The following is a 27,126-nucleotide window of genomic DNA, read 5'->3' on the forward strand; positions in this document are numbered from 1 at the left end:
CGTTAACTTCCTCTGCACAATTAGGCAGAGGACAATCACACACAACAACAGAACACATAGAAGTCACTGATAAAAACATAAACAACAAGTTATGAGTACCTTTAAAATCCTAGAGAAATGTTAACTGTGGAAGCAGGGGAGGGACTCATTCCTGGAAAGTGTCTTTTACTAATACAGACATACCAGGGCCAGAAGAGAACACATTTCATTTGAGAGATTGGCTCCATGTTATTTACCCTCCTGGACTGGTCCAACCCCATTTTCTTGTGCTTCCTACAGATGTACATATACTTTCTACTTACAAGTGACTCAAGTGAGAAGAATTCTCTCTCTTTTCCTTTATCCTCTTAAGTAAAATGAAGTAGAAAACTGAGACCATGTTCTGGATGCCCCAGATTTCTGTAGCATACTTTGATGGCAACCCTAAAGATAGTTGAAGCAAGATGGTGGCTTTTCCTGATAGGGATGAAAGTGTTGCCTGAGTTTTCCATTTTTATTTACCTAAGTAGGTGCAGACTTGGAATTGCCAAGTGTAACCTAACTCTCCTTTATAAGTTTGTAACTTGAAATAGAAGCCTAGAACCTTTTTTTTTTAACCCTCATTTTTTTAAACCTTCATTTGAGGCTTTAGTTGCTAAAATTTTTATCAAGCCAGTTGTCATTTTCAATATTTTTTTCAGCTAAGTGGCTTCCTTTAAGTTGAGAAGCAGTGTTGCTAAGGTGAGGAGCACTGAGGCAATTTTAGTAATTTAGTTCCACCATGTGGTCTGGACATGAACCCAAGGCCTGGGGACTGGTGCCTTTCTGTTAATTAATTCTCCATGTCGGACATCTGGAAATCACCTCTTCTGCCTCATCTCAGTTGACTAATTAATTAAGCTGTGTTTATAAACAGGTATTTTCTCCCCCAGCACTTTTTTCATCATCTGTTTCTTGAGCCCAAGCTGGTGACCCTATTTAATGGCAAAGTACCTCTCCAATAATTCTGTTCTCCTACGGGCTAAGGAGAGTTCTGGAGGCTGCCCAGTGTGTTGTGAAGTCCAGGCATTAGAATCAGGTCAATAAGGATTTGAATCCAATGAAGCTATTTATGAATTATGTGGCCACAAGTAAATTACCTCATATCTCCAAATGTGAGTTTCCCCTGTAAAAATCTACCACTTGGTCCAGTAGACGTGCTTTCTGAGGGGAGAGCACCCAATACCACCTTGCCTTTATGGAAGTAGCTAGGGAGTAGCTAGTTTCAAGCCACTTCCAAAAACATAAGCATATTTGTCTCTCTTGAATCCTTATAGGTATAATTGGCAAATACTGTCACTCTCATATCTCATGCGTAGAGAATCAGTCTCTGAAGTGTTAAGGAACAAGTTAGATATGGAACATGACAATATCTTCATACTCTTGGCCTAGAACTCTTTCTTTGAGACCTTTGTTGGTGATGTGAAAGTAGGCTATAAACACTGGGGTGGTGTTGGGGGAGAACTGCATAAGATGGCAGATCATTAAGGAAACTGATAAGATAACCACTGATGCTCAAGGTGTTGAAACATCTGTTAGAAAAACGTTACGTGATACAAGGGAACAAGCTGACAGTCTAGCTGCTGGATTCCCCATTCTACCGCATCTTCCCTCACTGGCTCACAAACTCTGGTTTGTTTGTGAATATGTTGTTGGCAAGTGTTGTAACCCAAAGCTATTAACTAATTTCAGTAACATTAGTACTTACATTTGGACAGCCCTGTGAGATTAGAAGAAGGATATACATATATACAGATAGACGTGATTATATATATCTCCATTTTGATGATAAAGCAACTCAGATTCCCAGAGCCTAAGTCATTTGTCACATTCACAGGGCTTGTCAGTGGCAGGGCTGGGCCTGCAATACAAGACTCCTAACTCTATGTTTAGCTCTATTTAACAGGACTACAATTAAGAAGGACTTGCGTCAGCATGGTACTTATTTATATTAAGGGACACTAAAGAGCTTTGTGCTATTTTGCCTTTTAATTTGTCTGTCTTCTTGCTTCTTATCTTATTCCTTGGTTTTGTCTGGTATATACAGCCTTTTCCCTCCTAGGTGAATGTATTTTAGTCAACCTCTGCTATGCAGCAACCACCACAAAATTTGGTTGCTTGACATGACCAACCACTGTTTTTCATTCAGCAATGTGAATTGGGATGAGCTGGGTCATTTCTGGGGTGGGTGGTCTCACAGGGGTTCAGGCATCTGGCTGTAGTGATGGGGAGGCTCAACTGAGGCTAAATAATCATGGTGGCCCCACTCGTGTGTCTGGCTGTAGTTCTGGCTTCCATTTGAGCCTTACCTTGTGTGTTTGTTCATCCTCAAAGACACTAACCCTGGTGTTTTCAGCATTGTCAGCAGCATTCCACATGCCAAGTCCTATTGCATGGTCACTCATTACATCTCTACTTATGTCACTTCTTTTTTGGCAGTGTTGAGGTTTGAACTCAGGGCCTTGTCCTTGGTAGGAAGGCATTCTACCACTTGAACCATACCCTCAGTCTTTTTTTGCTTTAGTTAGTTTTCAGATAAGGTCTCTTGCTTTTTGCCTGGGGCTACCCTGAACCCTGACCTTCCTAACTACAAGGTCTGTGTAGTTGGAATTATAGTCATGTACCACCATGTGCATGTGTCACCACATGGAATGTTGTGATGGGGTCTCACTAACATTTTGCCTAGGCTGTCTTCGAAAAGAGATCCTCTTGATCTCTGCCTTCTGAGTAGCTGGGATTAACAGGAATGAGCCACTGTACTCTGAGTCACATTTTCTGGTATCCTGTTAGCCAAGCAAGTCACAAAGCTAAACTTAGAGTCAATATGACAAGGAATTATAAAAGGGCACCCAGAGAGGGTTCCCCTCTTGAAGTCATGTTCACTCATTTGTTCAGCTAACATTTCTTTGTGCCCACTGTGGTAATAGTCCCCATGTTAGGCATTAGGGATATACAAATATCTGTAATATAATATAATACAATATGATATAATATATAATATAATATAAAAGGTTCAGTTCTTGCCAATAAATATCTCAGAAGCTAAAGGAGGAGACAAACACACGGCAATTTAATGTAATGCACCATGGCAAATCCAGTGATTGAGGTGCTCACTGTTATTCAGACTAGGGCTGAAGCAAGTGAAGGTTTGTTGGTGTAGACATAATGAGCTGAACCCCAGGGGTTGAGTGAGTGTGAACCAGAAGTCCAGGGGTTTAAAGTAGAGCATTGCAGCATGAGTAAAGTCCTTCAGGTAAGAAAAACCATTGTGTATTGCTATCAAATAAAACGAAAAGGCCAGGAGTCCTGAGGAGATAAGCCAAAAAGAAACAGAGGGAGGAACACAAAAGGGAGGAGAAGGAGGAGAGGAGGAGGGAGAGGAAGGGGGAAAGACAGTAAAGGGAAAGGAGAAAGTGTGGAGGACAGGTGTACTTTTCTAGATATTACTTTGTAGGTGAATGAGGAGGCACTGACAGCCTTTGAGAAAGGTAAGGTCGGGGTTGGGTCTGCATTTTAGAAATTATTCTGGGAACCAAATGGAGGATGAACTGGAAACAGATGAGTGACGGTGGAGAAAACATGAGTAATGAACAAATTCAGGCCAGAAGCAAAGTGTGGGAGAATGGAAGCCAGGGTGAGGTCGTTCCCGCCATTTCCACCCTCCAAACTGGGAATGCATTTCAGTGAGGATGGAGTCATGTTAGCTATCTTAGTTTGGGACATCTAAATCTATATTATTTGGGAGAAACTGTTTCCTTCAGACTTAAAAACATGCTTTGTCCAGCAAAAATCTTAGAGAGAGAATTATTGTCGAGGAATTAGTCCTTAGTGAGGTGTGGAGTGTGAGGAAAAAGTTGACAAGGTAACTTAGGGAGAACAGTAAGTACCTTCTTGGACACATATCTTTCAAGATTTTTCTTATCTCTGCAGTTCTGTCTTCGAAAATTATGATGTGTTTTTAACGACTTTGACTTCTTCCATTTGTGCTCCCTTAGCACATCAGTAATTTTTATGTCTTTTCCATGTGCTTGCCTTGTTTCTTTTCATATGTATTCACGACCTATGTCTTGGACTTCCTGGATGATCACACTCCTAACAATGCTGCCTCACTACCCAGTGAGCACATTCATAATTATCGGTGTTTACATTCAGATGTGTGGTCTGGAAAAAATTGTCATTATCCTTATGCAATATGTCCCTTTTCCAGATTGCTTTCCATTACTTTGTGTTTGACACTTTTGAATGAGCACCCTTGCAGTGATAAAAACAGCTCTCCGTAGATTCATCTGACTCGAGGTTCTGCTCCAGTCCAGCTACCTTGTCTAGCTATTAGAAATTTGCATGAGAACCTGATTTTTCTGTTTTGGCTGCTTTATTAAATGTGCAACAATTTGCATCACTTTTCATTAGTGTCTTAAAGTATACTTGAGAGAGGTACCAGTCTAGTGTGTCTGAGATCTATGGGCAGATTTCTGCATATTTTCAAGGAAACTTTCTTTAAACATGTTGAAAACACTTGAAATTCAGAGGCGCTCCATGAAGGAGGGTAGAGCAGACATGGGAATCAATACAGCAAGCACCTTTGACTCCCAGAGTCTTCCATGCTAACTCAGTGTCTTCTAGGTAGTTGCATTATTTCTTTTTGGTGCCATTCATCCTCCTGCTGCCTTGGACCCCTAAGACCTTCACTGCTATGGCAGGTCCAAGGCACACATATCTTCTAAGGAGAACAGAGTAAATGGGTTATTCCAGATCAGTACCAGCTATTAGGCATTACTGTTACAGATTTTAAATTTGTCTTTGCATTGTACAATTATCTGATATTTGAGGTAATGTAGAAGAAAGGCAAGAGACAAAAGCTGGTGTCAGAATGCCTGGGTTCAAGTCCTGTGTCTGCCATTTGTTTGGCTTGGGGAACTCCTAAATAGGGGTCTTATAGGAACCTTCTGGTTAAGAACTCTTAATATGGCAAAGGATTTGTGGAAAGGGTGCATGGTGAGTGGAAGGAGAGCTGTAGGCTCTGTAACTGTCCAAGTAACCATAAGACCAAGAGCTGGATAGAGGATGCAGTCACAGGTTACTATCAGGACAACAGGAACTCTAGCCAGTCAGCTTTGACTAAGCCCAAGTCTCTGTGAGCTGGAGGGCCCATTACAGGGAGGTACTTGTTTAGGAATGGCTGTAGAATCTGCCTATCACTGGAGACCCAAACTATCTTTTGCCTCCTGAGATATTCATAGACAGTTGATGGTGGAAACTCCCACTACTACACACACAACTACTGTCATTTACTCTGTGCTCACCATGTTCCAAGCATTCTACAAAGTACTTTATGGACATTATTTCATTTCATTTTCACCAAAACCCCATGAAGATAGTTACAGTTATTACCTATTGCTATTTATAAATGAGATAAACAGCCCATTATGGAGACCATTTTGATTATAAAGAACAAAACATAAACTTCCTCAGGCAAAAGACAAACTTATCATAAGGATGCTGGATTGTCTCAACAGAACCACAATTGGAGTGGGGTTGAGCCTCCAGAAGAGCTACACCAGGACTTTGCTATCGCCATGTATCTTCTCCATCTTTCTCATGTAGTTACTTTTCTGTGGCCATTGGCTTTATTCCTCTCTCTCTCTCCATAGGCTATACAATGGGGCTGTCCAGGGATTATGCTACAGAAGTGACACAGACAACACAATTCTTAGTCCTAAAGCCAATATACCAAGGATTTGACCCAACCACTCAGTTACCCAACTCCTCAACCACTCACCTGTGACCAGATGGACCAGAAGATGTAATAACATGGTTACTTCTATAGAACTATAGGGTCAGTCTGGAAGGATCATTTCACAAGAAAAGGAGATACTGAACTATGGAAAGGGCATAAGAAGAGGGTAAGTTAAAGGAGAAAGGCAGAGGCGGACTGGTTGATAAACCACCAACTAGTCACCTAAAACACAGAATTTAACAGTTTAGGCAATTTGTCCAAAGTACCAGAAGGGGCTCTCAGGACTGGCTTTCCAAGGATGGTGAGTTAGAGATTGGGAGGTTTTGAGCCTTTGTGCATGAGATACTTTAGGAAAATGCAGACAAATTCAGTCATTTGAGCCTATTTAGCAAGCTATTTACAGAATGTTGTGACATAAAGAAATTAGCACTCTTTGTAAAATACCTATCTTGTCCTAGGGAGGGGCTCATGGAGAGGCAGCCCCTGGGACTCACTGGGACTCTTTAGGTTCAAGGCCTTTAGTAAAACCAGAAGGGTAGTAGTATTTTTGTTCCTGCAGTTTCTCCTTTTATTTATGCTTAAATGAAAATAGTGAAGCAACTAAAAGAATTGCATAGAGTTTACCTTGATATTTTGAAATAATTTGAGTTACATGTTTGGGATGATTGAGTTTGTTTAGAATTTCCCTCTTGCCACTTGGAAACAAAAATTATATTTCTGGGAAAAAGTTACATACATTATGGAGTTACATTGATGGTATTCTATTTTTTATTTTTTGGCAGTACTGGGGGATTGAACTCAGGGCCTCACATTTGCTAGGCAAGTACTCTACCACTTGAGCAATACCTAGTCTTGCACTGATGTTTTTTAGTAGTAGTTGTACAGTAATAATGAGGAGGTGGATAAGGAGAAAAATAAATACTTACATAAATGTGGGCCAGGCAGAGAGGTTAAATAACTAACCAAAGGTACATGCTTGTCAGTATCCCTCCTACTTCTACAGTAGGAGTCAGATTGCCCCTTACTGTCACCTGCTACCAGTCTGTTTGTCTGGCCCCACTATGAACTTCAGTTGCCATTTTCCATGGACCCTTTAAACACGTCCATCAGAACATCTGGAAAGCAAGAGTGAAGGTGGGAGGTAATGAGGCTGAAACAGACCTTTCTACTCTCTTGGACCACTGTAGGGTGATAAGGAATAAAGAGGTCAGGAATGTCCTCTTGGCAATAGGGAATGGAGAAAGAAATATAAGCTTTAGAAGTCAAATAGATCAGGGTTGAAAATCTTGGTCACTCTAGAGGCTCAAGTTTTTTTTAGTCCATATCTAGCAAGATAGACCTTTTGGGGAGTTAATGATAATGAAATGATACCTCTCTATGAGAAGTGCCTAGCCCTGGGCCTGGTCCACAACAACTGCAATTACTCTAATTTTATCTCATCTCTGTTGGGGTTGTTATCTGAGAGACCATGTCTGGACAGTCAACAGCTCTTATTCCTGCACCTGCATCTACTTCATCTCCCCCACTTCCCCAGTCTTCTACTCTCCAGGGCAGGAGGTATAGTGGGAGGGGTAGTGGACAGCAGGGGTCACTCAGAGGGCTGTGGGCTGCAGTAACAATGGGCATTCACAGGTCCCCAGGAGCCCTGGCCTCTCTTGGAGAGGGCAGAATCAGGCAAGGGTAGCCTGAGATGACAACTGATTACTGGGAGGGCCACATCAGTCCAGGCAAGAATGGCCAGGTTGGCCTTTCTTTGCTGTATGTGCCCAGAGCTGCCAGGCTCCAGCTTAGTAAGTGATGAATCAGTAATAGGCTTCCGTGGATCACATTCAAATATGGAAATTGTTATTTTTCAAACACTAGTTCCTAAATCTAGACGTCACTGAGTATGCAAATGATTGGGAAAAGGAGCACCATGCTGTGCCAGTGGCCTTGTTAGACACTCCCTGCAGATCACACAGAACTATGTCTGCACAGGGCAACTTCATCATCCAGAAGGCTGCAGAAAAGCAGAATGAAAAGGTATTGGTGGGCGGCTTTGACCTCCAGTATCCTCTTCATGAAAGAATCCTGGAGTGATGTCTACCAGAGACTTGATGGAGGGGCTGATGTGTTTTTTTTCCTCCTCAGTCAACAATTTACTGAGAACACACTTGTACAAATCAGTACAAGGGACAATGCCTACCCTAGAAGTATTTAAAGCCCCATTCAAGGACATTGATTTGCACATCGGAATAATGCTAACATTTTAATGTGATAGCCAAAGGCAGAGATTGATTCACAAAAAAATGTGAGTGAAGATCTATTTGATCTTAAAAGCTTTTCTTTTCCTGGACTGAGGAGATCAGGGACTGTATTATAGAAAGGGTGATGCCTGAGTAAGGTGAAGAAGGGTGCCTAGCATTCCAGAAACATGGAAGGGGTCCAGCCCCCAAGCTGAGAAAGGGGCTGAGCAAACGGAAGACTGCACAGAACAGACAGCAGAACTACATCTCCAAAAAGCTACATGCAAAAATGGACTCAGAAAAACCAAAAAGGGACTTTGGGGGTTGGGGTTAGATTTTTTTATTTGAGTGAGATAAGAAGTCAAAGGATCTATCTAGTCTTCAAAAGAATGAACGTGAGGAATGTAAAACAGGTCTGTTTAGGGGTGGCTACCAGCCAGAGTAGGGAGAGTGAAAGGAGAGGGTGAGGCAGGATATGAATATGACCAAAGTACTTTATAATCATATTTGAAAATAGAGCTTTGAAATTATTTTAAGAAGTGAAGAGAGGGAAAGAGGAGGGGAGATGGAGGTAATGATTTTGTTCAAGGTACATTGTGTGCATGTGTGTAAGTATCATAATAAAGCCCCTTTGTACAAATAATGTATGATAATAAAAATAAGATGTATTTTAGCCAGGCATCATGACAAACACCTATAATGCCAGCACTCAGGAGGCTGAGGCAGGAGGAATGTGAGTTCGAGGCCAGCCTGGGATAGATAGTGAAACCCTATCTTAAAAAAGAAAAGACATTTTTACTTCAAAGAAAAACAAAGCAATTTTTCATGCATAGAAAAATGACCAAAAATAGTCTGAAGACAAATGTCAGAAAGGAAGTAATTGTTCCAGGTTGGCTGACAGATACAAGACCACTATTATCCAGCACCAGGATCTCTTCCCCACTGATAGAAAAGAAAGACCAACAATTCAATGGAAAATGGAGAGAAAGAAATGACTAGAGGGAAAAAGAGGAAAATCTAAATGACTGACAAATGTGGGAACATGCCAGAGCTCAGTGCAGTCCAGGAGACAGAAGAAGAGTGGAAAGAAACCCCTCTTCACTCCTCAGACTGTCCAGCGTTTCCTAGCTATTAAAACTTGATACTTGTGAACATGTGAGCAAAGTGCACTCTTGCGATTTGCTGATAGCAATTTGATTGCTGCAAGCTTTTGTATTCTAGGGAAATCAAGAACATTTTAAAATGTACATATCCTCTTATTCTGCTCTTTCATTACTGGAAACCCAAGCTTAGAAAAAGCAAGGTGTTTGAGGTTTTGTTTTTTTCTTTTCCTTTAAATATCCTAAATATTTATCTAGGAGGTCTGAGTAAGTAAATCAAGGCACATTTGTCTTGATGGGCCCCTATGTCTATTTGTTGAGTTGGAAAAAAACTTGTCTTATGAAGTGGGAAAAAAGCAAGTGGTAGAGAAATGGGATATTGGGGTCTGGCTTGGAAGACACACACACAGTCACACATATCCCCTTCTTTGTACATATGTATATGCATTTTGGATGGATACAGAAAGTGGATGGGCATACACCATGCTGTTCACCTGGTTATAATTGGGGGAGGGGCACTAGGGATGGCTGTAGAAAAATAAAGACTGAACAAAATGAAGTACTAGCGTACACTCTGACCTTAAAAATTCTAGAATTAAGGTATGTAGCTGGAGGGGTAGAGAAATGGTAGTGTCCCCGTCCTCAGATTTCCCTTGTTAGGATCTCAGACTGGTCCAGGGACAGCAGCAACACGTGGTTGGGAATGGTGACTGGATTTGATGCCTCTTTAGAAGAAAGGGATGCAGAATTCAGTTGTCTTGCAGAAACACTGCCCATCCCTTCAGCTTGCTCAGGGAAGTAACATGTAGCTTTTAAATTTTGCATCTTAAAAGCCAGATGAAGTCTTAAAATAAGTAGCAAATGTCTCATGTTAGATTCAGATGTCATCTCAAGCAAGAAACAAAAATGCTTTGATTTTTGAAAAATAACCTTTGACGCCTAAAGAGGCTCTAATAAGTGCTTTTGTTCCAGGTTCTTAAAAAATGACTTTCTGTGGCAATGAGAGAAGCAGCCTGGGGAGACTGATGTCCCTTGTTTATCTGTGTAGCAGTGCCTGCCCTGTCCCCTCTCCCTTCCTTCAATGACACCATCACCCTGCTGTGCACCCTGGTGAAGGGACAAAGTCAGGGCTTTCAGGGAGGAACATGGGCCCTGTTGCTCTTTCCTTACTTGTGGCTTTGTCAGAATGCTAATTGGTGCCAATTTCAGTGGTGGTAATAGCAGAAATCTGTTAGCAGAAGGACTTTGAAGTCTCATGTCACCAGATTCATTCCCCAGAATCTCCATAAAGGGTGTCCCTGGGCCATATCTACTGTGGCATTGGCATACATAGTTCTTTCTAAGAACTTCCCAGCTGTGCAGATGTTCAGCCCGTCCCAAAGGTTCCAACCAGAAACCCTAAAAGTGACTCTCTGTTTTTATGAGAAAATTAAAACAGAGATTTTTTTTTCTGTCTTGAGAAAGATTCTTTCAGTCCTCGAGAGATCTCTTAAAAGGTTATTACAGCAGATAACCGAATTTTCTGTAGACAAATGTTTCTGTTAAATGTGCAGTGGTAATGACGTTTGTTTTGTACTTACCTCCAAGGAATTGAGAGTACTTTACTGACATTCTCTTCATTATTTTTTAAGGTTTTATTTTTCCTGATCACATTTTAATCTTGACCATAAATTCGTCATTCAGTTTTTCTCACTGGATTTTCTCTGAAATATCTCGGGTTTAACCTCATTTCCCATGACTCTCTGCATTTCCAGGATTATATACTCAGCCTTTTCAATCTCCTACACAAGCTTTCACTAATTTTCCGCTCAGAGTTTTGGGTTTCTCTTTCTATATTTACTATTCCTTGTTGTTCTTTCAACCTTTTTCATTTATAATATTTTCACCTTATTACCTTCCTCTTGAAGGAAGAATTGCTTTTAAACATACCTCATTTCAGCATAAATTTATCCCCTTATATTTAATTTTTAGTGGTTGATCATTTATAATCTGCCTTGCTCTTAAAGAATTTGAGGCAGGACTTAGAATGTGGATCAGTGGTAGAGCACTTGCCTAAAATGGACAAAGCCGTTGGTTTGATCCCCAGCAACGCAAAAGAAAAACAAGAAGGATTTGAGATAACTGCCCAAACATGTCCTCTAACAGGAATACTGTTTATTGCCATCATGAATCTGATATTTGTAGTGGGTTTTGATTCTCCAAAACTTTCTCCTTTTATCCTTCCATGCATTTGTTAACCTTGAATTTGAATGTTAGCCCATGCATTTGTTTCCTTCTCATTGCAATCTTCTTTGAGGAAAAAAAAGAATCATGGCTTAAGACAAGCAGATCTTTCCTATAAACAAATAAAATACTGCCCTCGCTTCTGGAAGTGACCGCTAAGCAGCCTCTCCCTTGGACTCTTATCTGTAGGAAATGTTGTTGAGAGCCTCCACTCTAAAGAGGCAACAGATTATGAAATTATGTGGACGGCACTTTAGAAATCCACTCGCCATTTTTACAGATATGCAAACTGAGGTTCAGAGAATTTTAGAAATTTATCCCTAGCCTCTGAGATACTTAAGAGATATACTTGCAAGTTAGTTTAGAAGAAAAGTCACTTGGAATGCTTTAAAGAATCATTTAAGAAGGAAGCAAATAGCATGGAATAATGAATGGCTTGGTTATTCTGGGCAGTGGTAAGCTGGTAAATGTTTCACAACTGGGAAAGACAGAGGAAGTCCTGATTTGTAGTATTTACTGATTTCATAGTAGCCATCCCAGTTCCAAGCTGCCAGCCTGACGCCATTGAGCAGGATGAAGGTGGTGCAGCTGGCATTAGAGTAGGGTGGTGATCATCCCAGGTCTTTAAGGAAAAGGAGAACTGACCTGGCATAGTGGACAAAGAACACTTCACCTAAGGGTGGGTTCAAGGCCCAGCTCAAAGACAAGGGTCTTTGCCCTGACTCTTTCAGAAATTATTACTTCTACTCTAAATCCAGAGAGGATTTATTTATACCTTCTATGAGGGTGATTACCAAAGCCTCACTCAACATTTTTGGAGATAAAGTCTCTCTTGCCTGTCCTTGGAAAACATGACCACATCTTACTCCTTCATTATCAGAGAAGCGAGTCAGCATGGTGGGCAGAAAGGCAAGCTCAGTTTCAAATCCTGGCACTGCACGTAGGAATCACCTACCTTGAAACCCTAGAAAAGTCATCAAACCCCTTTGTAGAATGAGACATTAATTGAGAATCCATCCCCTAGGTTTTCTGGGATGATTGGTACATTGTTAGACAAGTTCACCGACTAGTACATGTAAGCCCTCGGTAAGTGTTAACATGGTTTTATTACCTGCAGCACACAGCCCAATATCTGGCATAACCTTGGTGTGCAATTGTTGTTGGCTGAATTTAATTGACATGAAACAGAGATCTGATCCAGCTGGTCTGAAAGTTGGGAAAGGAGAACAGCATAGGGAAATTATTAATGAGGAAATAGTAATGTCATATTTAATGAAAAATCAGCAGATCATTGAATTGTAGGATAGGAACCCAGCTTTCCTACTGTGATATGATGAGCACAGAGCAGGGTAGGGTCTTCCATGCCCTCCTTTACCCCATGTGCTGAATGTTGTAAGTCTGCAAATATTTGTGCTTGCAATAGCTTTCATAGACAACTCTTGATTGAAATCCCCCCCTTTAGTAATGTGCAGTTGCTTTTTAAAAATCTAAATGCTAGACTTTATGAATAAATACTGTTAAATTTCATTCCATTTGGTTCAGTCTATCATTCCAATTCATTTATACCTCTTCCAAGCTTTCTTCTTCAGTGCATCATGTCTTCTGTTTTCTTAGCTTTGTGTTGTATGCAATTTTGTGAACAACACTTCTGTTTTGTTTTCTAAAAACATTATATAGGTCACTTCTAAGAACAAGGCCCACTGACATGTCACTAAAGAGGTCCTTTTAGGTTGACATTGATTCATTAAATAATCTTTTCTCTTCTTTTTAGATATAGATTTTAAACTCTCTTCCAATCTTTCAAAGTATGCAATAATCTATGTTATAGTCATCTTGCTCACAAGAATGTCAATAGAAAATTTGCCAAAATGCTATGTCTGCAGCATCTTTTCCTTACAGATATAGCAAGTCTGTTAGCAAAGAAAATGCAGCTGGCTTTTTGCAATCTGTTCCTGATTAACCTGTGTTGGTTCTTAATGCCAGCAACTTCCTTTCCTGAGTTGAATGAAGAACTCATGACTCAAAATAGTGAGTATCAAGTATCAATAGTGTCTGTATGTAACAAGATAGGCTAGACTCAGTGCATATTCTTTGACTATCTAGATGAGAGGTTTGGACATGATCCCGAGGGCACTGAGTTGTTGAACTTTTGAATAGAGGTTGTGTAATGAAGAAAGCCATCTGGCAGTGGTGTTCACAGTGTACTCTGAGGGAAACTTGTGTGAGGTTAGAAGTTTCCTGCAAAAATGCAGAATGAACTGGTGAACTACTCTGGGCTAGTCTGGTCACAGTGAAGACATAGAAGAATGAATTTGGATTTATAAGAAAAAAATCAAAAGGAACTGTCGAAGGGAAGGTGATAGGACTGAAAAAAATGGCACATTAGATCTTTCCAGCCTTTTCCACATTATTGAGTATGCATAAAATAATATTGGTTTGGCCACGGGGGTTAAAGATGGCTACTGAGGTCAGAGGAACCCAACGTCATCATCCTCAGAGTTAGGTCTTCCCTCCCCATAGCTCCATCTGCCCCCAACCACTGACAGAATATATTAATGTCTCTACTTCTCTAGGAAGCCATTTGGAAATTTCTGCTTTAGATGTAGTTTTGACAACATGAGAAAAATGAGACTTGGAACAAAATCAAGATCAATGGTCCAGAGAAGGCTATTCAGATAGCCCCTACTTCAATGACTTAATTCGTGATACAAAAATGAAATGCATTCAATAAAAACCATAATTAAAAATACAAATCTGGACCTTTCCTGGGCTAGTAAGATGTGGTAGGATACTCTCTCATGATCATGAGGGTAAACCACCAACACTCTACCGTGTACTACTGTGTTACTAAGCTATGATGTTCGGTAGGTTAGGGGTGTTATGCATTTTCAACTTATATTTTCAACTTACAATGGATTTATTGGAACAAAACCCCATCGTAGGTCAAGAAGCATCTGAACATATGAAGGAAAACAAACATTTGGTTCAATGCATAATTCTGAACAAAGAAGCAAAAATATTATTTGCACAGTTGGAAGAAATCCATCCAGTGCCAAGATTAATGCCAGGGAAAGACTGTGCAGGTGTCAAACTACATAGCCCAATTCACAAAATCACTGCCCACATTATAAGATGCCATAGACAAAAGCAGTGATTGTGTGGACCTAATTTAGACATTGAAGTAGTCAGCACTGTGGGACAAGCTGACAGTAAGAAATGACCATACCCAAGGAGGCACCAGATAAAACCAAAATGCAGACAAAAGCAGAAACACAGAAAAGAGGGAATTTGAGTTTAGCATTACTGTGGAAATCCATGCCTACCTGCTTGAAAATTTATGAAGTCCTGCCAATCTATTGCTTTTTATTGATTTCTGGAATTAAATACAGTCAGTAGTTTTGTATTCCTGGCTTTTCACTTGTTCTGCTGTTTTACATTGCTACATGGAGAAAACTGTAGACTGGGAAAATTCTACCTTCCTTGTGATAACTAAAGAGTCTCAGCTGTAGAAAATTAAAGTATTCCTTCTTTCTCCATATAAACTCAATGGCACAATGAAAACACAAAACCACCATCAAAGTCATGGAGATTCTATCATAAAAATACTATTGAATGGCTTGTCTAAAAGATAATTGCACCCACACATTTCTCCTTGTGATTGGTAGCAGGGCCTCAATGAGTGTGAGTTCAGAAAGCATTTACATTTCACATTAGAATCATGAGAATGGTGTGTCTGGGCAATGGGGTGCACAAACTGTGTGGTCTGATTACAGAGAGACCTATCTGACATATCCCATGGTGGCTACCCAGGCCAGCACATGCAGATCTGCATTGACCTATTTGATCATCACCAGACCAACCATGCCCCTGCCCCAAACAAGTTGTGTCTGTATTCTTTCATCTCAATTTATTCCAATTCAGATCTACCTAGTTCTTTACATGGTTCGGTACTGGGCCTCTGTTACAAGCCAGAGCACATCATTCCAGGCCGTTTGCTAAAGTCCTTCTGTTGGCCTTTCCAACACTGTTTGCTGCTGTCACCATCATGTTCCTTGTTACAGTTAAATACAAAACCTGACAGCCACTCATAATTTGGGAGACTCTTGGCATCCTCGCAGTACTGGGTACAGACTTCAATTGAAGCAATTATCATACAGCACTAACAACAGTTGTTTATGTTTCCTACATCTTCAGTCAGTGTGAGCTTGATGAACAGCAGAATCATGCTGCTTTGGGAGCTTCGCGGGGTGCCTAGCACATAGTAGGTCCTCACTAAATGCTTGGTAAGTGGGTGAGTGAATGAATGAATGCACTGCCTCCCTTGGATTTGGACACAGTAGTCTCACTTTGAGCATATGGTTTAGAAAGTATTCTCTTCATTACGTACAATGTTTGCATCTGTTTGCCTTCATGTAACAGCTTCCTGGGAAGATTCAGACAATGCTAGCAGGGGCTGGTATGTCATGGTTGTTGGTTTCTGAGTCTTTTGTTCATCTTTGTGCAGGTGGGAAAGTGGAAAGACAAGTCCCTGCAGATGAAATACTACGTGTGGCCCCGGATGTGTCCTGAGACCGAAGAGCAGGAGGATGACCACTTGAGCATTGTGACCTTGGAGGAGGCACCATTTGTCATTGTGGAAAGCGTGGACCCTTTGAGTGGAACCTGCATGAGGAACACAGTCCCCTGCCAAAAACGCATAGTCTCTGAGTACGGCACCTTCCTCGATGGCTCTGGGTGGCATGGGACCATCAGAATTGGGCCAGCTATTAGCACCTGGCAGAATTTAGCACCATGAATTGGGCAGCATGTCCAGTTTCCTGCTATTTAGCTGTGGCATCACTTGCAGCCTATGATCTGATTGTGTTTCTAGAGAGAATGATTGGTAATCTGCAAAGGTTCCTTTGGCCTGCACAAGGCCTTAGAGACTGGGACCTCAAGTTTGTGGAGGTTTAAGTTTACTTCGGTTATCGAAATTATGCTTTCTTGGACCAATATATTCCCCAATTTTGAGATTTTGAACAACTTTTGGAAATATATAAAACCAATCTATGCTGTTAGGAGTCAGATAATGGTTGCCTTTGGTGAGTGTGGACAGTGCCTGGAAGGGAGAATAGGAGGCTTCTCAGGTACTGGTAACTTTTCTGTACCTGGACTCAGGTACTCATTGAAATGGTGAGTTCAGTAGAAAATTCACTGAACTGAATCCTTAGGATATACAACCATTCTGGATGCATATTATTCTTCAAAGAAACATTAAAAATTGTGAGAAAACATGGTTTGATGTAATGAAATAATGAGGATATTGCAGTTCTGGGTTCTGATTTATTTCTTTACTCAGGTTTGATATAAATTGTGCTGTAAAAGGGGGTGGGCTGCTTTAAGGTTTGAATTTAATGACAAAGAATAAAACTTTGCTTCTTATCCAAAGCTTTGCTTTTGTCTTTTGTTTCTTTAACTGGCTAGGAATAAAACAGATGAGGAGCCGGGCTACATCAAAAAATGCTGCAAAGGGTTCTGTATCGACATCCTTAAGAAAATTTCTAAATCTGTGAAGTTCACCTATGACCTTTACCTAGTTACCAATGGCAAGCATGGGAAAAAAATCAATGGAACCTGGAATGGTATGATTGGAGAGGTGAGTGTCAGGAAGTGAGGGCATTTCCATTTTTCACTCATTTGGTTTTGTTTAAATATTTTTTGAATGTTCATTTTATGGATTTTGGAAAATATGAAAGAGTAAATAGAACTACCTTTCTCACTATACAAAAAAAAAATCACTGCTGGGTCATGAGTATTTTCCTCATGGTGGCCTTGCCTTCCTGAATGTTCTAATTGGATCATTGCACCTTTCTCTTCAGGTGGTCATGAAGAGGGCTTACATGGCAGTGGGATCTCTCACCATCAACGAGGAGCGATCGGAGGTTGTTGACTTCTCTGTACCCTTCATAGAGACTGGCATCAGTGTCATGGTGTCACGCAGCAATGGGACTGTCTCACCTTCTGCCTTCTTAGGTAAATGATGTGTTTGCTAGTGGCAGGAAATGGACACAAGGACAAGTAGATGGAATGAGGAACAACTGCAGGAACACATGGCCAGGCTCTTTCAGCCAGGAGGTGGTCAAGAGCTTAACTCACCTAGGGACTTCATTTTGGGGGTTTCATAATTGAGTATTTTCAAACATGAAAACTGAAGAATATCCAGAAAAACAGGAAGGCATGATGCCTTATAAGAAAACACTCCTGGACTCATCATCAGAGGCCTCTTAGTCGTCCTTGCCGCTTAGTCGTCATCTGACATTGAGCCGATTTGCTCCTTCTCAGGACTCAGTTTCCTCATCCATAGGAGAAGCCATTCCAACTAGCTGAGCTCTGAAGGTGTTTCCTGCTCTAATAATTTGTAACTCTGGATATTATTGGGATAGCTGTTTATTTTTAATTATCTTGAAGAATTGAGCTCAGTGATACCAAAAAAGTTTTTCTGTTTTTAGATGAATTTTCTAAGGCTTTGCCAGCCAGAGTTGATCTGATGCTCCCTCTACCCCATACTCTATACCATTCTCTACCTGCCTACTCTCTAGTCCTCTTAAACGTCAAATGCCTTAGATGTGATATAAGATTGGATGAGATAAGGCCAAGACTTCAATTAGATGAGGTTTTTTTGTTTTTTTTGTTTTTTATGGGCTCATACCCAGTTCTTTTTACAGGGGTTATAGAGCAAAGAAGTGGGAAATAAAAATGTCACCTTGAAAACAGAATGTTGGGCTAGGAGACAAAAAGCCAGATTTGTCTCCAAACAAGCTATCCTTGGACTAGTCACTGTCACCCTAAAGGACATCAACAGTTTTTAAATGGGACTATTAGAACAGACAGTGACTAACATTTCTTTAAGTTCTATCCATAAGGAGTCAATTCAATTAATGCACCACAAAGTGGAGTTATAGTTTCCAGAGAACTTTTTTTATAAATTACTCAAGTTTATTAGCCAATCTTCTTATTCACAGTGAAGCAAATTCTAGCCCCACTAATTTTTTTTTAAGTGGGAGAATTTGTTGAGATAGAAAAGTAGCAGAGAGTGAAGCCACCAGAGCTGAGAGGGGTACCAAGAGAGGGTGTCCTAGCCTCACTGATTTTATGTGAAGTGTTATAGATAGCATATACTGTATGCATTAATCATCATAGCTACTGGATGCAATTTGTTTGCATTTTCCTTTGTAAGAATGATTAGAACATTAAGAGATACAAATACATTCTAACTCTAACCCTGTCAGGATAGCATGAACCATAACTTCTAAACTGGAAGAACCAGTTAGCTTTGGGAGTACAGAAATACTAAGCAGAGTATGTTTCTGTGTATGTTTGGACAAGGGTTAGTTAGTCAGTTGTAGGGATAAGGGAAGCCAAAATTTGTGAAGTACTGTGTGATGTGCTGGGCACTAATATACATACTTGGGTTATATTAACTCATTGATGCTATTACTATACCCATTTTATGACTAGGAAATGGAATATTGGACAGGTTAAGCCATTTTCCAGCCACTTCTCAGCTAGTAACCAACTGACCTATGATAAAGTCCAGTTATGGTAGCCTTTAGAGCCTGTGCTCAGGACCACATCTGGCCATTTTGGAGCTCCACCCTTAATACAGAACCAACATGGTAGACAGGGATAAAGATGCAATGGGAAAATCTAGACTTTGTGGCTTAGAGGCCCTCAGTTCATATCAGACTCTACCACTTTCTGAGTATGAACTTTGAAAGAATTTTGACCTCTCAGTCTTAGTTTACTTTTCTGTACAGTAGATAACAGTAGTTCCACAATGAAAGAGCCATAAAAAGGATTTTATGTAATAGTAGGTGGAGAAAGTACTTGGTAAATTCTAAAGACCAATACAGATGTTTGTTGTATTTTGTATATAGGCTTGTTGGGGGAAAAGAAATCACAGAGTGATGTTTTCACTCAATTATTCCCCAATCTTAGAAAAAGGTGAGATCTGGGTAGGATTTTCATCAATTACTGTTGGAAGTTGGGGGGGAATTTTCCCCTCACCACCACAGAGAGGCTCCAAATTTTACGTCTCTGTTTGAGTCCCTGGCTGCCATTGAAAGGTTTTGCATTTCACAGTTGGTGTGTTAAGCTCTGGAGCTTTGTTAAGGTCCTTTTTTAAATTGATTAAGTGACCAGGCTTTTATAGCTCCTTTGGAAGTTCAATAGCAATGTAGGTTTCAAAGTAAGAAATATATTTTCTAATTTTCAGCCAATTTTTCCTTTTCTCAACTTCATCTTTATTAATGATCTAGAAGATGAGAAAACAGCATGTTAATTCACTTAGCTATGAGTTTCCAATGTGATGTGACAGCTAAAAAGGCCAGAACTATTTTGGGACACAATTGAAGGAGCCAAGCATTGTATCATGGGACAGAATAACGATTGTCCCATTGTGTATAAGCCTTCAGAGAGATGGCCTCTGGAATATAGCATTCAGTTTGTGGACACCTTCAAGTCAGAGAGATTTAGCTCAACTAGAAGAGACTCAGCAAAAATAATTAAAGATATTAAATAAAGCAACTATAGAAAATTCTTGCTATCTTGCCTGAGCTTGTCCAATCAACTCTATCACCCAGGAATAGGAGACAGATTGTAATTGTTTTGTTAACATGCTCCCTTGTCACCTGCTAACTCTCCCCCACTCTGCATTTGCAGATCCTGATACTCAACGTGAATGTATTTTTAAACATTGACTTCTATTCTCATATCCTAACGATGTCTAATAAAAATACCACATCAAAGTGGGTTGGAAAAGTAAAACTAGACTGGAACGTTTAAGAGAAGTGAAGCAAGGGAGTAAGGGACATTTTAGTCATTGTGCATAATTATTACTAAAGCAGTTCAACTCTGAAATAGTAGTTAAAGCTATTGAGAATTAATTTTTTTTTTACCAGATTCAGAAGCACTTCTAAGAGGAAGGCTTTTAGGGGTCTCCACTTTGCAATGTAGCCATATAAATGAAAGCATAATGCAATTCAGTTCAATATAATTTACTTGTACCATATCTAGTACTTTCTCTAATTTTACTTTTGCTGAAAGACCCGGGTTTGAGCCCAACAGTGGCAGGAACTACCTCAACAAACCTCAAAAGGCTCAGATGCATGAACCTGTCTTCCTCATGTGTTTGAAAACAATAACCTTGACATGTCCATCCAGGGAATGGAGTTTCTCAGACACATTGTCTTTCTCCCTAACCCAGACCCTGGATCACTGAAGGCATGCAACACACTTAACTGGGGGTTTGTTCCCCCGCCCAAATATGGGTTTGCATGAGCAGATGAATATATGAAATAACCAGCACTGGTCGTTCTCTGTTTTGACCCTAAGCCGTGTTTTCTTTCCTTCCCAGAGCCATTCAGTGCTGACGTATGGGTGATGATGTTCGTGATGCTACTCATTGTCTCAGCCGTGGCTGTCTTTGTCTTTGAATACTTCAGCCCTGTGGGTTATAACAGGTGCCTCGCTGATGGCAGAGGTAAGGCCAGCTGGAGTCACTGCACTTCTGTAGGTTTCTAGTTCCTAATTCTGAATTTCTGAACCCTTCAATGGTTATCTGCTTCCTCCCTGATTTATCCATTTCTTGGGGGTGGGGGGAAGCCTTCAATCTTCCATGTCATCAGCCTGTAACTCTTTAGAAATACCCCAGTTAAGATGTTAGTTTAAATATCTGTGTCCCCTTTTGGTTCATGCCAGCCTCATGCCCAGTTCCACTGCTAGAGAAATGAAAGGGAAACTTGACAGTAGCATAATCCTGTCCCAAGGAACTATTTTGATGACTATAGGCTATGTGCGGTCTGTTGGAACAGATGTGACCAATAAGCCTGATTATACACACATATTAACAATAAGGAAAAATAGGTTTCCTCAGGGTTTATGCAGGGTGCTGTGGTTGACAGAATTTCCCACAGCCAAAGGATCACTACTGAGGTACAAGATTTTCAAAGATTATGCCTGTGCCCCAAACCCCTTGCAAGGGAGTTGGATGTTTGAAATAAAATGGACGGGGGAAGCCAATTCTGACTCATAGCTACTATAGGAAGGGTTGAATTTCCAGAGTAGGTTGGCATAGTGAGGTGAAAACTGTCAAGGCATAATGCTTTTAAAAAGTTCACTAGATTTTTGAAGGTGTGGCATGGGTTCCCGGTAAATAGCTCTTCCAAAACTTCCTTATTAACCCCAGGATTAAGAAATATGCCATTTCTCTAAGTCTTCTTCTTTCAGAATGGGAGTTCTCTTGGATTTAAACCTCCAGGAGAAGTGTTCTTAACCCTAGCTGCCAGTGGGAATTATCTATAGGAAATTTAAAAGGTAAAGGTGCCTGGATCTCATTTTTTGATTCCTTAAATATAAGTTGGGCTTAAACCACTATATGTTCCAAAATCCTTAAATATAAGTTGGGCTTAAACCACTATATGTTCCAAAATAGTGGCTTTTTAGCTTGGTTTTACATTAAAATGACAAGTTCCACCCATACCAGCTTAAGAACCTCTAAAATGGGTAAACAACCCTTAGTAAAATACCCCTGGAGCTTCTGTGGGATCCACAGCTCAAGCTGAGAACTGCCACTTCACAGACAAACTTCCAAGGGTTGACCTACCTTTTTATTTGGTTTGTATTTTCTGGGATGGAAATCTTCACGTATCCCCAGTGCCTTCTTCCCTACTGTGCTAAGGGCCATCCAGAAGCAAGGGCCAGCCTGAGGAGTATGAGTAAGAAGTGAAACATCTGAGAATCACATGAGTACATACATAGGCCAGCAATGTCAAGAACTAAAGTCAGTGTGCACTCCCCTCTCACCCTGGAAAAAATACCAGAAGATGAAGATCCAGATTCACAAAACTCAAAGCAACAGCTTACAATTACTCATACTACCATAGGATGCTTACCTTCACAAAGGAATTCCACACAGTGTCAGTCTACATAAAGTCTCCTTAGAGCATTTTCCAATTTAAAAAACTTTGATTTACAAATAATTTTTTAGTTACACATCTGTTGCATGAAATCAGGTCCACATGCACAGATGTGTGTGCACAGTTAGATATCAGGTTCAACATGTGCAGTCCCGGATGATTTAGTTGGCTGAGCAGATGTTGTCAAGATCACAGAAAACATCAGAAGATCTGTGTTAATATGTTGTAAAATTGCACAGGCAGATGTTTATTGTGCAGTGGAGGGGCTTCATGGAAATTCAGACAACAGGCAGGATTTCAACCTCCCCACTCAGGGATAGCAGTGAGGCCACCATACACTATGAGCAGAAGCCCTGACTCCATCTGCATAAAGATAGAGTAGAGGGAAATCAAAGTCAAGCACAACTAACTTTCTGCACTCAAATACAAGTGGCCAGGCCAGGGATTGATGACTTCCTCACTAGGCTTCCTGATATTCTTTTACACAGAGACTGCTACTGTAGGAAGCCAGATGGAAGTGTTGGCATTGGAAGTGGGAAGAGGGGGTGTTGAGACTGTCTGAATGAAGTATTTGGTGCTAAGTGCTAGAAGCTAAAGAAAAGTCAGCGAAAAGTACATTCAAAGCCATTCAAGTGTCTGTGAATAGACTTGAAAGAGACTTATGAAAGTGGTAGAAAAAGACCTCACACAGTTCTTGTTGATGTTTGGGAAGTTGAACTACTTCCTTGGTAGATACAAATATAAAATTTAGGAAAAATTGTAGTGACCCAAGTACTATAGTGGACTAGTCAGCCTTTGTTACTCGTTTTCACATGCTCTTGATGCTTTTGTATATGGAGAAGAGAAGCCTATTATTTGGGCAAAGATTTTCTACATACCTCAGGGCTCTGTTTTTTTTTCTCTTAATGAGCCCTTTTTTGCCTTTCCTTGGAGAGGAGAGACAATTCTTAAATGAGACAACTGCCTATAAATGGGCTTGGTTAAGAACTAAGTCCTTGCTCTTAGCAGGGTATTTTCAGCTCTGTGTACTTGTAAGTTGACAAAGAACCAATAATTCTGACTTAACTTTTTGTCCTCATCTTTTTGTCACACCAGAGCCAGGTGGCCCATCTTTCACCATCGGCAAAGCTATTTGGTTACTCTGGGGTCTGGTGTTTAACAACTCTGTACCTGTGCAGAACCCAAAGGGGACCACTTCCAAGATCATGGTGTCAGTGTGGGCCTTCTTTGCTGTCATTTTCCTGGCCAGCTACACTGCCAACTTAGCTGCCTTCATGATCCAAGAAGAATATGTGGACCAGGTTTCTGGCCTGAGTGACAAAAAGGTAAGAGATGCCTTGAAAACCTTCCATCTTTGCCTTTAATCCTGTTCTGAGCTATACTCAAAGTTCTCATGCACCTGTTAATTTTCTAGATGTTTAGAATTGACAGTTCTTTCTTGTTTCCTTCAACTGGGACAAGGAAGCAGAAATCAGTTTCCCTACTGAAATAATATTACTTCATGCTTGCCTCCTGATGCATAAAAGGTTGTCACAAGTGCACCCTGTGCTGCAAATAAGGGGCCTCCTATGTTAGTGGCTCTCTGTGAGTGCATGGTACCTCTTGTTGGATGCAGTTGGGTGGTCTCTCAGCTCAAGGTTGCCTGTTTGATGTATTATTAGAGGGCCTCCTCTACATACCCACACTGAGGAGACTGGACCATTATGGCCTCATTTTCTTCCCAGTGGTGTTTGACTGTAGGCTCTTTCTTTGTTCCTGTACATACTTGTGTGTTCCTAGATGCTGGGCAGAAGTGTTGTTCACATTGTGTCTTGAAGAAAAGTAACTGCTATTTTACTTGGTGATTACCCCTGTATGGTGCTCATGAATGGGTTGGCCTCATACCAGTTTCAGGCCTCCTCATAGACCTTGCAGTTGAGAGAGGAAGGGAAGTATCTATCTGCCTGTTTCCACCTTTTCTGGGTGAGGATGTACAAAACCTATTCTAAATTCATGTGCTTTCTAGGTCTCCCTGATACTTCTCAATTTCCATGGGAGATCTGCCCCCTGAAAGTATGAAAATGAGGATTGTCTAAGACCAGGGTTACTGCCTTTGTGGGGTGTCTGGGAAAACTCATGGCCAAAACAATTTTGGAGAGTTGCACTTGCAACAAATTAGCTACCCTTTGTTTCCTTAAGATTTAGAAAGTGTGATCTCCCACCCCCATTCCAAGGATGCAGCCATAAGGTACAGATAGATCTATCTCTAGACCAGTAGGTAATGCTTTATCTCATGGGTTTGGTTTCCTTAAGATAAAACCCTAAACACTTCAGAAAAATGGTTGTAGAAGAATGAAAAAGAGAAGAGATTTTCTTTAGGAGTTCAGTGTCCAATTTCTCCAATGATTCATCTTCATCAAGAAAATTCAAAAGCATATGGGGAAGAAAAATAGCATCTTGAGGGGATAAAAAAATATATATATATATCATTCACTATATTTATCTTTTATGTTATCTCTTTCTCTGATTTATCTTCCTTTTTTGCTTTTTCTTCCTTATTTAAAACTACCTTTTCTTATATTCCTTTCTAAGAATTTACTTCTCTCATCTAGTTCATGATTTATTATACATTTATTCATATATTCATTTATTATTTAATCCATTTCTAAACCTTCTTTCTCTTGTTGTTCCATCATTGACATCTTTCATCATTATGATCTTAACTAAAATTTGAGTTAGATATCTCCCAACACCCCTTGTCACAACCAGTACCACTACCTTAACCATTTTTGTTTTTTCAACTACTTCTTTATCTAGGCAGTAATGTGGCTAAGAATAACTACTTCTTTGGGGGTTCAATACTTGGATGAAATGTATGTGAGGTAGACCATGCCTACCCTAAAACATTATTATGGCAGAAACTTGATGGGCCATGTCCCCATGAGTAGACTTGTCAGAGCTGTGATGGACCACAACATGGCAGAGATGTGGTGGGTCACAGCCCTTCTTGGGACTCTCCAGTGTTAAGCAGAGGATATTTGTATTTGTCACAATGTTTTCTTCAATAGTCTTTGAAAACTGCTCTAGACACTACTTTTATCTTTGCCATACCCTCCCGGACCATCCAGCAACAACTGGAATGCATTTTTATTTGACTTAAGCATAACTGAGATGGAGAGAGATTGTTTTCCCTTCCCTTCTCCCAATAAGTTGACAGTACTTATCATCCTAGGCTGCTTATTGCAGAGAGGTTGAGCATCTGTCTGTCCTCCACACCTTATTGGTTATGTTCTGAAAAATTGGAAGTGATCAGTTCTCTTTATATAATAAACACATCTATGTTTGGTTTTCTTCTGTCCCCGTGTGGCCTCCATGTCTTTATAAACCATCCCCAATACACCCCAACACTCCAGTGGTATTGGCTAATGCTTGGGTTCCTGAATCCTAGATGTCCTGGATATCCTTAACTCTTCATTTTTTCTGACTGTGCCTCTACCTGTGCAACAGCCTGGGAGGTCTTCCCCTCCCAATTCTCACTCACCAGACTCCTACAGATACTTCAAAACTCAGATTCCAGATTACTTCACTTGTGAAGCTTTCCTTGGCTCATCTGACCAGCAAGTTGGTCTGTCCTCTGTCATGGCAACTACTCATGCCTTTATTATAACACTGTCTTCCACTCACTCGTAATAACCTATAGACCAGTACCTGATGGTACTTCCCTCTGTCTGATCATGAGCTCCACAGTCAGTGACAAGAAATGTCCATGGGGGGAGGAGGAAGAGAGAGAGAGAGAGAGAGAATGTACAGAGCAGATAGTGTACCAGTAGTCTGTACAAGACAGTATGTCTTTAGCAGTTTAATTTGAAAGTGATTGAAAATGATTATCTGATGTATTTCAGAACATTGCAAATGATAAAATAGTAAAGTCTAAGCATCTTACCAGAAAGTGTCAACATAATTTACATAATTACAGAAAACATTTAAGTAACTAATGACATATAACTGCATATTAGTGTCAGGAACTGTTATATAAATCAGAAGGAGGGTATTTTGAAAGTGTACTTAAAATGTCAAAATTCATATTAGTTTTCAAAACACCTAATGAAAATAAAATCTTGGCAGCAAATGGTAATGCATGAGGGGAAGTATATTCTCTAAAGTTAGAAAGTATATTCTCTAAAGTCAATGCAGACATTGAAACAATAATATTGAGAATAGAAATGAGATGATTTTGAAGATTGTTTTCCAGTGTAATTACATTTTCATCAAGGAAAGTAACATTTACAATGGAGAAGGATTCCTAAACTTGCTAGGACTATCACAGATGACATATCTTCTATATAATTTAAATCAAATGGTAAATATCTTGGAGTGCTGATGGAAAGATATTTGTAGCTATTAGATTTATAGCTTTTTAAGACATAGTCTTCAATTTTTGGCAGAAAAAAATAAGATTTCATTTATGTTAAGGTACAAAACCAGAATGTTCAGAGTTAAACTCCTATGAAAACGTATTTCACATGCTCCTTTTTGCTAAATGCCTTCCACTTTATGGTAACACATTATAGTGGATTCACAATTATTTTGCTACATGATGTAACTAGATATGGGTGAAATTTCTAACATTTAGAGCCCTACTGTACATTCCATCAGCTCCCCCAGTGGGAGGAGGGTATAAAGAAGCTGATGATGTCTTTCTTCTCTTAGCAAAGTGCCCACAGTGCTGCTTCTCGTGTTTCTCACCTATCCAGGTGGACTTCTCATTTGTAGTCCAACCATAATGTGAAGAGGAAAGACCTCAGCCAGCTGAAGGAGGGGGGACATGTTTTCTATGCCACTTATCTATCAAGATGTGATTATTCCCATTTCTCAAATAAGTATACTAC

General features: G+C 40.2%; 1 protein-coding gene across 3 annotated transcripts in view; it reads left to right on the forward strand.

The window, feature by feature from the left end:
• Grin2b (glutamate ionotropic receptor NMDA type subunit 2B) overlaps nt 1-27,126 on the forward strand; it is a 409,553-nt gene that overhangs the window by 334,832 nt on the left and 47,595 nt on the right. For all 3 annotated transcript variants that reach the window (XM_074076018.1, XM_074076019.1, XM_020154596.2), the window contains 5 exons: nt 15,808-16,010; nt 16,767-16,938; nt 17,162-17,315; nt 20,698-20,823; nt 23,354-23,583. In XM_074076018.1, the coding sequence (XP_073932119.1) occupies nt 15,808-16,010; nt 16,767-16,938; nt 17,162-17,315; nt 20,698-20,823; nt 23,354-23,583 (885 nt within the window). The remainder of the gene's footprint in view (nt 1-15,807; nt 16,011-16,766; nt 16,939-17,161; nt 17,316-20,697; nt 20,824-23,353; nt 23,584-27,126) is intronic.

The sequence above is a fragment of the Castor canadensis genome, chromosome 6, assembly GCF_047511655.1.
Source record: "Castor canadensis chromosome 6, mCasCan1.hap1v2, whole genome shotgun sequence".
Taxonomy (NCBI): Eukaryota; Metazoa; Chordata; class Mammalia; order Rodentia; family Castoridae; genus Castor; species Castor canadensis.